The 14,913-nt window shown below is 39.6% G+C and overlaps 1 protein-coding gene across 1 annotated transcript; it reads left to right on the top strand.

The window, feature by feature from the left end:
* Positions 1 to 2,910: 2,910 nt before the first annotated feature.
* Positions 2,911 to 14,545, top strand: LOC148830881 (C4b-binding protein alpha chain-like). The gene is made up of 8 exons (XM_088920656.1): positions 2,911 to 3,018; positions 5,574 to 5,759; positions 6,410 to 6,509; positions 9,616 to 9,689; positions 11,461 to 11,640; positions 11,978 to 12,157; positions 14,119 to 14,160; positions 14,289 to 14,545. The coding sequence occupies exons 1-8, from the start codon at positions 2,943 to 2,945 to the stop codon at positions 14,333 to 14,335; spliced, it is 885 nt and encodes a 294-aa protein (XP_088776782.1). The 5' UTR covers positions 2,911 to 2,942; the 3' UTR covers positions 14,336 to 14,545.
* Positions 14,546 to 14,913: the final 368 nt, after the last annotated feature.

The following is a 14,913-nucleotide window of genomic DNA, read 5'->3' as shown; positions in this document are numbered from 1 at the left end:
AAACTCCCGAATCAAAAACCTTGGATGAACACTGAGATCCGCTCCCTGCTCAAAGCCCGTGATGCAGCCTTCAGATCTGGTAATGAGGAAGAACTGAGAGGGGCTAGGAAAGAATTAAGAGCTGGCATAAAATCTGCCAAGAAACAGTACAAATCCCAGATAGAACACCACTACAACACCAACACTAACCCACGACGCATGTGGCAAGATATAAATACAATCACAAGCTACAGGAGCAAAACAAGCCCTGTAAGCGCTACTGACCCCTCTCTCCCAAACAAGCTTAACACCTTCTATGCACGCTTCGAAGCTCAAAACCCTGAACCAGCCACCTGGACCACTGACTCCCCTACCACCCCACCCCCCACACTATCAAAGCTAGATGTGTGGAAATCACTAAGTAGAGTGAACACACAGAAAGCTGCTGGACCTGATGGTATCCCTGGCCTGGTACTCAGAACATGTGCCTGGCAGATAGCTGATGTCTGTACCGACATCTTCAACCTGTCCTTGGCCCAGGCCACTGTACCTAGCTGCTTCAAGACAACCACCATCGTGCCAGTACCGAAAAAATCAGCCCCCACATGCCTAAACGACTACCGCCCTATTGCACTCACCCCCATCATAATGAAGTGCTTTGAAAAACTACTTATTCCGCACATTAAAGCCAGCATTCCAAAAACACTGGATCCTCTCCAGTTTGCCTATCGCACAAACCGCTCCACAGAGGATGCAATCTCCATAGCTTTACACACCACACTAACCCACCTGGATAAAAGGAACACCTATACAAGAATGCTGTTCATTGACTTTAGCTCAGCATTTAACACCATCATACCCATAAAACTTTCTACCAAACTCAGGGCTCTAGGTTTAGATACAACCCTCTGCAGCTGGATCCTAGACTTCCTCACCAGCAGACCCCAGACTGTCAGGATTGGCAACCTCATCTCCAACACACTCACCCTTAACACCGGTGCCCCTCAAGGCTGTGTGCTCAGCCCACTGCTTTACTCCCTGTTCACCCACGACTGTACTGCTAAGTTCAGCACAAACACCATCACCAAGTATGCTGACGATACCACAGTCGTGGGCCTGATCACTGACAACGACGAGACTGCCTACAGGGAGGAGATAAAACAACTCGCAGACTGGTGCCGAACCAACAACCTATGTCTCAACATCAGCAAAACCAAAGAGCTGATTGTTGACTTCAGAAGACAAGGAAAAGTTCACTCCCCCATCTACATAGAAGGGTCTGCGGTGGAGATGGTGAATAACTTCAAATTCCTAGGCGTTCACATCTCTAAGGACCTTACATGGACACTGAACACCTCCAGTCTCATCAAGAAGGCACAACAGCGGCTGTACTTCCTGAGAAGGCTGAAGAAAATACACCTACATCCACAGATCCTCACCAACTTCTACAGATGTACGGTGGAGAGCATACTGACCAGCTGCATCACAGTCTGGTACGGCAACTGCACCTCATCCGACCGTAAGGCACTACAGCGGGTGGTCAAAACTGCCCAACACATCATCGGCAGTGCCTTACCATCCATCCAGGAAATCTACAACACCAGGAGTCTGAAAAAAGCCACCAAAATTATGTCTGACCCCACTCACCCCGGTCATAACTTGTTTGTTCCCCTACCATCTGGCAGAAGGTTCCGGTCACTCCAGTCGCACACAACTAGACTCCAAAATAGCTTCTTCCCCAGAGCTGTCAAGTTGGTGACGCCCCCACTCCCTTCCACCTTATTATGATCTCTCCTAACATCCTCCTGTACCCACAACCACTGTACTCCTACACCACCACACACACATGTAAGCCAAAATTGTACTGACCCCTCGATAGCCCAGTAAAATTGTAACAGGCATAATAATATTTAATATTAATTAACCATACTACTTTTTAACCACACTATTTTTTTTGCACTGTTCCAAGAATTACCTTGCACTGTTTTTGTCCTGTTAAATTTTCTCTGTTTGCGGAATTTTGCACAGTTTTTGATTACGTTATTTATGTTATGTTATTACATGTTGTTACTATTATTGCTATTGTGTAACTGTCTATTGTCTCATCTTCTGTCCTATTTATATACTGCACCTGAGTGACTAATGAGAAACACTTTTCATTATACTATGCACCTGTGTAAGTTTAATGACAATAAAGTTGAATTGAATTGAATTGAATTATGAATGTTATAAAGTATATCAAATGCAAACATAAACAAAAAGGCTTCATTAACTTTTGATATCCATTTAAGTACAGAAGCACTGAAAGCATTAACACTTGCTACAAAAAACATGATGTTCTTTGGTGTTTGTAGCCAGACTTGGTGTTTGTTCTTCCTTCGTTCATGATCACAAGGTCAGGTTTTGCTCAGGCAAGTTCAGGCAACAAAATAGTCTGTTTCCCCATGGTGTATATTCTCGTAGAGAAAACCTTGTCATGCTGAAACTATGCAGATCTCGAAGAAGAGACACAACAGTTTGTTTTTTAAAGTGAATACTTAGAATGTGTTGTTGAGAGCCGGCAGATATGTTTCAATGTTGATTGCTCAACAGGTAGGGCTAACCTGGAGCAACACATTTTGGTTCAATCCAGAATAAATATTGGTTTGAATCTTGGATGCACTGGAACAAGTAGCCCAAAGCCACATTTATATATGTACACTATAATGTATTATTATGTATATATATTCCTGGTCAAAGTTTAGTTTTGTTACTGGTAAACTGATTTAACATAATGCAGTGATACTTTCTGAGCAGTGACACATATGGTAATTATTAACAACCAAATGACAAGGTTCAACCCAAAACAAATATCAAGTTTGGAAATGATGCATTCTTGTCAAAATCAATTTTACTCCATCATATAAATGATAAGATACTTCTGTCTGCAAGTCCACAGTTGATTGAAAGGCTGAGGAAGAATAATGTGTGCATGTAGTCCTGTGTTTTGTGCTTTTAAATTGTGTCTTCTTCTGTGGTTGTGTTCTGTGGAGGTGAGAGGTAAGTACAATACAAAACCTTTCTTCTTCTATCAGACTTCTGATCTGATATGTTTGATATATTTGTATACTTTTTAGTGTCTGAAAATTGAAATAATATTTTAGCTTTCAGGACAAACAAGACCATAGTGCAGAAATTTTGTTCTGCTGGTGGGATTTGTTAGTCTGTATTATTTTACAGGAGGGTTTAGGTTTATTTTATAAAAGTTAGTTGTGTGGAATATTGTTACATTTATTGTTCTAGCTGAGAACAGGTTGAGAGGAGGCCATGTGGCCCACCTTGCTCATTTGTAATAGCTTTTAATTAAATTAATTGTAGTTAATTTAAATTAATTTTAGTTAAATCCCAGGATTGCATCCAGCTGTTTTATAAAAAAATTCAAGAGTATCTGCTTTGATACCAATGCTGGGTAACTAATTCCACACTACACAACCTGATCTTGGTTTTAAATGCACTTCCACCACAGAAGTGAGATTAATTTCTAATTCTGTAACTGATTAGATAATTTGTGAAAAAAGTTAAGAGACTTCCAAAATGATTGTATGACGATCCAGTATGACGTATGATTGTATGATAAATTAAGACCAGATTTGATTCCTCTGAGAAAGGAATGTGATGGTCATTAAAAACTGTTTGTAAATGGAGGTTCAGAAGGTGTGGTGAGACACAGTAAAAATATATTTGTACACACATCGCTATTGCCAATGACTGGAAGAATCTTCAATTCAATCTGATTTTGCCATTTATCTGATGGGATTATCAGTTATGTGATTAAGTACTTTCTGGTTGATTCTTTCACTTTTTAACACTGCTGTGTCCTGTTATGTTATTACCAGTTTATTTATGGTTCATTTTGTACTTTCACTGCTTCGTCTTCTGGAGTGAAGCTTCTTGGCCATGTCAACCCCCCTTGCACACTGTGTGACTGGGATAGTCTCCAGATTGCTGTTCCCTTGCCAGAAATAAGCAGATTTCTGGTAAGGAATAGATGGACTAATTTGTTTATAAGCACATTTCTTTACAAAAATGTGGCAGATCCCAGAGTTAGTTATAAATTAAAAACAGATTCCCAATAGCTATTAGTGTTAATAGCAGTAGAACTAAGACTGTTATTGTTAGTACTCTTATTTCAACTTCAGGAACACCAAACCAATATTAATGATTGGAGAACATTATCAGTGAATCCTGATCATCATCCATTCAGACAGGAAGTCTCAGTGCACATTATAAATATAATACTTCCACTCAGCACATATAATGAACCTACTGAGACACCTCACCTGGGTTTCCATTTGCAATGTGTTCATAACTCACACTGCTCGCATTCCTGGGTACTCAAATCAAATTGCCGACTCTCATTTTTAATTTCAGAAAATCTAAATCATAGTTACAAGAGTTATTCACCACTGCTTATTCATACTATATGAGCTACAGTAGCTTCAGCACTGAACTCTTCTGGTCATTCATTTCAGATTGACGCAGCATTTTCACAGTTTAATGAGGAATCTCTGTTCCCACACTCCAGTCCTTTGATTTCCAGTATTTCATACTGACCCACAAAAAAGCAGTCTAAACTCTGCAGATGAGCATTTTTGCACCAGCAATGTGGGGACCCACTTAGCCTACTGTACTGAGGGAACAATGACCAACACATTTTTTATGTCATCCAGTTTTTCCCATTCAGAATTGTGGGGGAGCCAGAGCCTATCCTGACAAACTAGGCTCCCGACAAGCAACAAGCACAAAGCAGGATACACCCTAGATAGGATGCCAGTCCATTGCAGGACATACACAGACATGTACACACTAATATCAGAGCCGATTTTCCCAGGTGTTAGTTAACCTACAGTACCAGTACATTTTTGGACTGCTGAAGTTAACTGAAGCATCCAGAGGGAACCCACACGAACAAGGGGAGAAGATTCAGACTCCACATAGACAGCACCCTACGTCTAGAATTGAACCCAGGTCACCAGTACTTTGAGGCAGCAATGCTAACCACTCCGCCACCATGCCACCATTTTGTATATCAGTCCAACTTAATTTATTCATTTATCCTGGCTGAATTTGTTTTTAACTAAGCTACTGGAATGGAATTTTACACACATGTTCCAGAGGAAGTCAACTCCTGGTGTAGTTAGTATAAGAACCAGGATTCCAGCATCACCACTTCACATCCCTCCCTCCGCCCATCATCACCCTTGCAGCAGCTCCCCGGCTTATTTCAAGTAAAAAAAAAACCTTTGGAGGGACACTGGGGTTCTGATAGGTGCATCCTTATAGTCAGGCTGTCATTCTTTCAACCAGGTAGGCTAAGTTAAGTTAATTTCTTGTACTTCTTTTACCCGAGTAGTGGTTCAAACGATGTAATCAAGGACTTGGATGGATTGTCCAGGTCCGCTGTTGAGACCTTCTATTCCCTTTTCACAAAGCGTTTGTGGGGTTTTTGAACAAAAACCTATTGCATTAAAATCAGAGAAGAGTCAGAGAAGAACAAGAACACCAGCCCTCGCAGATGTCAGCATCTTAACCACAATATACCTGTTTATTTTTAGGACAATGTGATAGACCTCCACATGAACCTCTGGCTACCCTGTCAGAGGAGTCCGGCAGCCTGAATGATTTCCCAGAAGGAATTACTGTGACTTACGTCTGTAATCCAGGATACAGTCAGAAGGACGGACGGCATGAAATTGTCTGTAGTAAGAAAAGCTGGACCAGTCTGACTCTGCGCTGTGAATGTGAGTGTGCTTCAAATGATTTAAAATGCATCTTCAGAGTTTTTTTCTGCAAATAAGATTAATGCAAAAGAGCAAGGAGGCCTCACCTGAAAGTGGAAAAACGTGTCAGTAGCAGTTTCAATATTTTCAAGAGAAAATGTTCCATTTTAGCTTTCCTCACGACATACTTGTGTTCTAAAAAACTATTCACAGTTCCCTAATGAAAGCATTGTGGATGGTGGAATTTTAATAGATTTTTACATGCATGACTAATTAAATTCATTACAGAATTGGAGTTCTAAAGAAAGTTTGGGAGGGATGAAGGCAGCCAAACTAATTAAGATTAGCTGCCACAACTCGCAACTAATCCTGATGTAATTGCCTCAGTTTCCCATCTATACTACATGTGACCTTTTCTCGTTCTTTGATTGTTTTTGCATCTCTCCTCCACCCCATGTCCATGTCTGCTGCTATTCCTTGGTCACCTTTTCACCAAGCATGGGGGTCCTAGCCTCCCCATCCTATAGCCTGCAGGTTGGCCCTCAGCCAAGCGAGTTAAGACAAACTTTTCATAAAACTCAAATGATTCTACTGTCACACATTCCTGTCATTCCTTGTGAAATTGCATTCATTGAGTGAGCGTCATACTGTTTTCTTTGCTTTCTATCTAGCCAAGTCTTGCGGGTCCCCAGGAGAAATAGTTAACGGGCATTATCATCTTCCAAAAGGTGTCCTTTTTGGGTCACATGCTATAGCTTCCTGTGATGAAGGGTGAGTGCCATCTTGTGTGTGAAATCAGAAAGAGCCTGGTTCTGACTTCGAGAAGCAATAACATGCCTTTCATGGTTCCAGAAAATACATCTTAGGGCAGAATTGGCAGGGCCCAATTTCGTCTTGGTAATGGAGGCATGCTATCACAGACAGTATTAATATATGGTTATTGTAAGATGGGCCAAAATCTTGATAAATGTTGTATAAATATTTAGTGTAGATCCATTGGGGTGATTATCTAGCCAAAATGCAACATTTACTATGATGGCATTTCAAAATGTAAATGGGATTCATAAAAACAAATGTATTTGTTTGCTCATTTATTAGACTGCTTCACTTCTCTACACAATCCCCCGGTTTTGAAAGATATACATTCCAAAGGCTGCTTTCTTGAAACTGTCCAGATAGAAACCTTTTGGCTACTGTGTAAGCCACATCTGCACTGCATGTAAGATCCCTTTGTCACTGGTGTAGCGGTGAGGCTTAATAATAAGGCAGAATTAAGTGTTTCTGAGCTTCCCAAATGAGGCCCCATTTCTCTGTTCATCTCTGTGGTGCAGCCACAGAGAGACCATTAGTGCAGGGTGATTTAAGGTTTCCTAGGACAGCTCCCAAAGGGGGATGCACTTAGCTAAGTCTGGCTATCATGATCAATGGTCATCCATTGGCGCCTATCTGTCTAGGGAGTGCCAGTTGGACATCTGGACTGCATTACTAAGTGTCAGGACTAAGTGACTCATATCTCACTGTGATCAACCAATCAGGGACTGGTAGGGCCGAGTAACCCACGTGGGACTCTGATGCCCATGGAACTTTCAGCCAATCAACGAGCTGAAGTTCCTCCAGGTAAAAACAGGCAACACAGGCCTGGAGATTCAGATTCAACAAGATTCAGATTCAACAAGATTCAGATTCGGGAGATTCAGTAAGATTCTGGAGAGGATTCTGTGGACTGTTCTAAAGGGAATTCAAAGGAGAATTCCAGGGCAGGACGGCCCAGGAGCAGAAGGCTCCCAAGGGCAGGACATTCTCGCAGCGCGCCTCCTGACCATCCCGAGACTCAGCCCGGACAACCACGGAACGGCCAGTGTGTCCGAGTGCCAGAACTTTCCTTTGTTCTAAGAGTCTAGAGTGGAGGTTGCCAGAGAGTAACCAGCAGCAGGCCTCGTGGACAGGTCAGAACTGTGGACAGCTGAATCACTATTCAGAACTAGCTCTTCATCAGGAACGAACCGGTCCTCTTCCTGACTTGCTGGGATCCACAGTCATCTTTTCTCCTGTGCACAAACTTTGCTAGTTAAAGCCAACACTAACTAGCCGGTCAGTGAGCATCAGCAGCGCACCGTCGCAAGCCGCACAGCACAGCCTGGCACGGAGCCAGAGAGCACGGATTGGACAGCAACAAGCCTGCAGCTGATTGTTTGTGCCTGCAGGAGATCTGAATCCCCAGAAATTGGATGAGTATTCAACTTCAATGCATTACAGCTCGAGAATTCAATTGTTATCCCAACCAGTTGATATCAATTTAATTCCTAAGAGTTATGTACTTGTTTTGAGTATCTAATGTAGAAGTTATAACCAAGTTCATTTACGAAACGGTCTTAATGAATGATATACTGAACGTATGTCCTCTTGATGTGTAACACTTCGTAACTGATTGAATATATATCTTTTGTATTCTGATAACCTTCTCGATAAGATCTGTTAGGTTTACATGCATATTCTATGTATTAATAAATGTATCCTCGTGTATTAGTACCTGTGTGTGTGCGTTGTTTGAGTTATGTCGCATGGTTGGATTCTAAAGCCATCAAAAGAATCAATTTTGTGATTTACTGCTACAATTAATAATTGTCTCAGTAAATGCCCAAACCCTACAGAACTGGTGCCTTCAGAGAGCCACTATGATTACATATTTGGCGTCCCTGAACGGCTATGAAACACTACACTGGCAATCTTTATAGCAACATAAGAACTGTTACGATCCAGAGAAAGACGTTCAGCCCATCTAGATTGTTGTTTTAGTAGAACATTTTTTTGGAGGATCTCATCCAGCCATTTGATAGCAACTTCAACAATGTGGCTGAGCTGCTTTGTTCCCCAGACCCCCACAAAACTGTGTGTAAAAAAGTGTCTCCTGTTTCAAATTGTTTGAAATGCACTTCGTCATCGTATGCACTCATGTCCTCTGATTTGGGCTTCACCGTCCACCAGGTTTTCTTTGGCAGTGACTTTAAAATAGTTAAATACTTGAAATAGGTTGCTGTGTTTCTTTGTTGAGGGTTAAAAAGATTCAGAAACCATCTTCCAGCAATCCAAGGAGGTGAACACCAGATGAGGGAAGATACTGTACAAACTGTGGATGAATGTCATAGTGCTGTCTGCTCATAATGCCATAGACTTGAATTTGAATTAACATTTATTGCTTCCAAGGGAATTTGTCTTGCACAATCAGAACTCATAAACAACTCATAACTCATAACTCATAACATATATGACAATAGACAATAATACAATACAACAACAGTACCATACATGATACAAAACAACATTTGACAACATTGCTCAATCAGAACTCTTGGTGTCACTAAAGCCTTGTACTCTTCATGGAGTAAAGAATCACAATCACCAGTGGGGTATACTGCAATAGTCTAGAAATGTGTGGTAAGGTATGTTCTTTCAGGATAACACAGTATTCAGGCAACAATCCACAGTTTGAACAGAATAAACTTCTGAACTGTTATCATATGCTCCTTAAAGGTGTCCTTAAAGATTTGCTAGCAGTTGCAGTATACACCGCATTCAAAACCTTCAACCAGGAAGCCTATGAGTCATTGAAATGCATGAGTCTCAATACAGGGGGACTGTTGAGAGAAGTGGTAGTCCAGTAAAGTGTACTTGTTCTTTAGTGTTTGAAATATTCCTGTAAAACTGTACTTTTATAGTGGATGGAAAAAGGAATACATTTTTAAAATTTGGACCATGTTTCATTTAGCATATCTGGAATGAGTTCCTGTTTATGTTGGTAATGTACTCGCTGTTTTATTAAAGTTATAACCCCCCTCCCATTCCTACCATTCTGTGATTTTGCTTGTCTTGTGTACAGATACGTCTTGGTAGGCAGAAAAACCAGAGAGTGCTTAGCTGGCGGCTGGACTAGTAATATTCCTGTATGTGAAAGTAAGTAGACTAATCTGCTCTGAAGCCAAGCCCTTCATTTTTTAATCAAGGCCTTGAATCGTTTCAGTTTTTTTTGTTGTTGTTTAATATTTTGCTTGGGGGTGTTACATCACAGCTGACCAGGATTTTCTAGTTGTGTTTTCTGGTCCAAAGGAACTAGCCTCACAAACATTTCTTCCTTAGTTTGTTACCATTTAGACTTCAAGCATTGTATAAGCTTCCAGCTTCTATTAATATCAGCAACAATTAAACCTGGCTTCAACTTTGAAGCTCTTCATTTGTTTCCAACTCAAACTTGTTCCATAGTTTTCTTTCAGCAACAAAACAGAAACTTTAGTCATTCAAACCTTCCTAACATAAAACAATAGGCTGTGCCCTTTTATACCCTGGGAAACAAGTTAATCACCCACAGCTGAGCCTCGTTACACAAGAATCAAGCTAATCTGTGTTTCCTTTGGCCTACTGATGATGTTAGAAATTCTGAACAGGACAGAGGAAACTACAAGTTTTAGTACACAGTGTTATAGTAAGTAGAGACAAATACAAATGCAAAATATCTTATATTCTTTCTATTACCTGCCCCAGAGTCTGTTTTTTAGATAGTTGTCACAGGCTCCAGATCCATTCATCTGTGCATCTTTGTTTCAAGAAAGAACCAAGAGCAGAACAATTATTTAATAACGAACCCATGTAGCTGGAGATAAAACGTCTTTCTTAATCATTTGCATACTACAATTTGTTTATATTGACAAAAGGAATGGCATGTGCTAAGACAGATTTTAGTCATGCTCTCTTAACAGTTCAGAAGTTAGATTTAAACTACCTGTAGTTTCTAAGGTAACACAGACCACAGCAGAATGAGCAAAATGTCATATTGTTACAGTACATGCTGTTACTGTGCTCACACCAAGTGCCCTGACTTGCTTGATCTAAAAAAAATATTTTTCTTTCTTCCATCTCTTCTCTCATAGAGTCGTCAGTGCCTGACTTACTCCTTTTTTCTTTATATTATGCTCAAATAACCAAGAATCTCATTCAATTCCAGAAGTTACCTAATGATAATGCACAGTACCACTAGACAAAAGCACTGTACTTTCCCAAAATGAAGACAATGAGAACCATTTTTAGAAAATTTGGAATTGTCATTTGTTTATATTACATTTGTGCAAATGTAAAAGAAGCAGTTGTTCAAGATGGTTTTCTGGCAGCAACCCACACAGAATGAATGAGGATGAGTACTCCAGTGTGTTCACGTGTCACTTAAATTGTGGTACTCTGAGAGCCTTGCTGAAAAGAAATTGCTGACTGGAGGAGTTGTCTGCTTCTCATTAATTATCCCTGCAGGTCTAAAGGCTCCAGGAAAGTCATACGAGATGTCTTTTTCTGGAAAATAGAGTCCTGTCCAGCGACAGTAATTCCAACCTTTTCTTGTTCAATGAGTCTTGGTCATGCCTGACTGGTGACAGCGACTAGTTCACACCGATCGAGAAGTGCCATTGCTGGCAAGAGGCAGGACTGGCTGGCTGTTTGTGAGTGACAGTCTAGACAGCCCTGGCCAGTTGGCACTCATCATCCTACCGTGGCAATCTGCCAGCTGAATTTTGCTGCTCAGAACAGGGCTCATCATGTGCTGTTTGTGCCATCTAGAAGCCCCCATCCCCAGGGGGAAATGCTTTTTTTCACTTTTTTACTGCATATTGATAAATGTTTGAAGACCGATGTCTGAAAACCGATGTGCTCGTTTAAAATTAAAAACATCTGCTTCCCACAGTCATCAAATGCCCCAGTCCTCCTGAAATTGAGAATGGTGAAATCCTGTCCTTTTTCTCCGGTGATGTTAAATATGGAGATGTTGTACAGTACAAGTGCAACAAATTCCACTTAATTGGAGAGAAAGAAATCTATTGTACCAAGGATGGGAACTACAGTGGGCCTCCTCCCAAATGCAAAGGTACAGCAATGAATGAATTATATTGTGTATATAACATCATTATATTGGTTATTTCAGGGCTGCAAGTATAACTAATCAATAAGGAAGGCAAAATAAAATATTGAAACTATTTTGCCCCATTAATGTATTGAAATATTTGAACAATCATGTGTTTTTGAAATTTTAAATTTAGATGTGTTTTGCTTATTACCATATGTTTACTTAAAATATATGAGAATTATGGGACCGGAAACAAATGCTCAGTTAAACAAGAGTATTCAGTTAAAGACATACTTTATTGAAAACATATTATCATGGTGGTTGGTTAAACATGATCTTTTTCACTCTTTCTCTGCAGATATTACGTGCAAAAATCCTACTGTACATGATGGCAAAAAAGTGTATGGGCGTCTACCACCCTATAAATACAAAGATGTTGTTTCTTTTACTTGCAATTCTGGATACGAGCTCATAGGATCCAGCACTATCACTTGTGAAGAACGCGGCTGGTTGCCCAAGATTCCTTGGTGCATTAAAAGTAAGTCTAAAGAGCAAATCTTTGTTCTTTGTCATTGGAGCTGCGTGGGACAAGAGGTCCAAAATCTGGCAAATAATTTCTTATTATTTGGAATTGATGGGATATAACATTCAAAGGTACAGTGAGGAATTTTGGCCCCTACTTCTTTACAGAACTGCTTCAAGTAGAGGACATGTGAGGGTTTCCTTGCACAAACCGATCATTTGCGGTCCATCCATAACATTTCAGTTATGTTAAAGATCAGACTTTGTGAAATTTCTTTTTGTTCAGCCATTTTGTTGTAGATTTGCTTGAATGTTTAGGATGCCACATGACTCACTTTTGGCTCTGCTTCAGCTGATGAATGGATGGCTTGATGTTCTCCTCCAGAATTAGCCCATCTATTCCATCTATGATAGCAAACTGTTTAGGTTTTGAGGCGGTAAAGGAGTCCCAAACCGCAATACTCCCACCATCACGCTTGATAGAAGACACTGCCCTTGGAGGGCAGTGTTTGGTTTTGCTGCACAAATCATTTCTTATTCTGGACAAAAAGTAGAACTTTTGCCTTGTGTGTTCAGTGAACATTCTTCTAGTAGTTTTGCCAATCCAAAAGCTCTTGGGTATACTTGAGATGGGCATCATTATGTTAAGGGTTTCAAAACAAAGTCAACTGTAGTTGAACACATTTCTAGAAAAATGGCCTAAATGGTGTAATGGAGAAAGTTAGAAAAAAAACTGACAAACCAAAGTTATCATCAAACAGGATATTAGGATGTTCACAGCTCTTATATGAACGTCTAATTATCTAACAAAAAAAGTTGATGTTGTGACAATCAATAGACACCCATCAGACAATTATCTGAATATATTTTCTGCTTCAAAATAAAATTAAATTAAATGACCAATTCCAATATGTTTGGAAGGTACTGTAATATCTCACAAATAACACAACCCAAGCCAGATACACAACCCAAACACAGTACAGTATTTTCACAAATGTTTAAAAAAACATAATAAAATGCACACAAATCAAAACAAATACAATGATAATAAGAGAAAAGTGCAAAATCATTGTGATATTTAAAACATTAAAAGATTTTGTATTCAATTTTGCAATTGTTTTGTCTAATTTCCAATCCCCCCAAAAAGTTCAAATTGTTCTCCAGTGAAAGATCCAATTCCTTTTATTATTTAAGATTTTTAATACGGGCATATGACAGTATTCAGTGGGTAGCTGAATGCGTAGGCTGCGCAAGAACAAGTATTAGGTTTATTCCATGCTGAAAAGAGAAGAAAGAAAACAACGTTTCGGCTGTGGAGCCTTCTTCGGATGTGAGTGTTACTCTGGGTGGTGACAGAGTCAAAAGAAAAAGTGTTACATTTCAGGCAAAATCCTTTAGGAATTATATTATAATGACACCATTTGTAAAGGAATAGGGATTGGTTAGAAAGCCTGGTCTTGGAACAGATTGCTGTGAAGAGACAGAATGCTGGTTTAGTAAGAGAGGGAGGAAGAGAAGGAATGACAAAGAGATCTAGAAAAAGATTTTGTGGAAGGCATAGTGGGTCGCAGCAGAAGTAGGTTGAAGTAGTTCAGGTGGGTAGCTGCGTCAGCATGCGTAGGCTGCAAAGGAACAAGTAATAGGTTTATCCCATGCTGAAAAGAGAAGAAGGAAAACAACATTTCGGCTGTGGAGCCTTCTTCGGAAATCCGTCGGACATAGGACACTTGTTATTATACTGTTTTTTTTTTCAAATAGAATATTTCTCTTATTTCTGGCACAGCTTGAATGCCACAAGCCAGGAGTTATGGTTTCAAGCCATGTCAAGGGTAATGTCAATAGATATCTGTGACCTGCTGAGGGCAGGGTGAGATTAGCTGGCCAAGAATTTCCTGTTAAATGGAAGAATGGCCGGAAGAAGAAAATGATTTTAAAAATACAATTGTAAAAAATGTTGGTTAATCTGTTTTTTTATAGATGATGAAGTCACAACCACAAGTCCAAGTCCAGCCAAACCTTGTAAGTTTGTTTTTTTCCTTACCTTTCCAATTCATATTGCTACTGTATATAAAGCAAAATATTTAAGTTAGAAATATATAAATATATAAAGTTAACACCAATTATTTTACACTGTCATTTTTTTGTAGGTGGTCTACTGTGCACAATTGAAAATTTTTTTTACTCTTTTTTTTAACAACATGAATATGAAACTGGTAAAGGTCAGTCACTTTTTCAAGTCCTACATGGAATACAAAATTGAAGTAAGCACATGTATGTGTCATGTGAGGTTTAAATACTAAACAGACAAATCACTAAAATTATTAAGTATAATTTGAACTGGTGTTGGACAATTATGAGATTGAAACATCATTGTATAAAAATAAACCATGGTTTTAAACTGAAATCAGAAGTGTGGTTTAAAAGAAGCTAGAAAAAGATAAGTGGTTTTATTTACAAAGCCGAATCACTTGGCTACTGGTGCACACATTTACTGTATAAGCTTCAACTGGTCATTCTATTTCATCTCCTATGAATAAAACATTTGGGATTAAAGATCTTCAGGGCCTCAATAAAGTATTGTTTAGGCTCTGGACTCATAACTGGAAGATTGTGGGGCTGAGATCTGGAGTGGTATTCTTTGTATTCTGCTGTATTCTTGAGCAAAGGCCCCCAACCCATTGCTGAAGTAAATGTGCAGCTGTGTCACTTTAGATAAAAGCACCAGCTTAATAAATAATGTATAATAAAGCATTGTCCTTAAGTGACATTTTA

The sequence above is a fragment of the Atractosteus spatula genome, chromosome 7 (genome assembly GCF_055471065.1).
Source record: "Atractosteus spatula isolate fAtrSpa1 chromosome 7, fAtrSpa1.hap1, whole genome shotgun sequence".
Classification (NCBI taxonomy): domain Eukaryota; kingdom Metazoa; phylum Chordata; class Actinopteri; order Semionotiformes; family Lepisosteidae; genus Atractosteus; species Atractosteus spatula.
The sequence above is the reverse complement of the archived record's forward strand: the minus strand, read 5'-3'. Positions and strand labels throughout refer to the sequence as shown.

What these genes read in the sequence shown, in the direction of transcription:
- LOC148830881 (XM_088920656.1), top strand. Translation starts at nt 2,943, where the DNA reads ATGTGTGCATGTAGTCCTGTGTTTTGTGCTTTTAAATTGTGTCTTCTT. An exon ending in TCTGACTCTGCGCTGTGAAT is followed by an intron (nt 5,760 to 6,409) that starts GTGAGTGTGCTT and finishes CTTTCTATCTAG; the next exon opens with CCAAGTCTTGCGGGTCCCCA. An exon ending in GATTCCTTGGTGCATTAAAA is followed by an intron (nt 12,158 to 14,118) that starts GTAAGTCTAAAG and finishes GTTTTTTTATAG; the next exon opens with ATGATGAAGTCACAACCACA.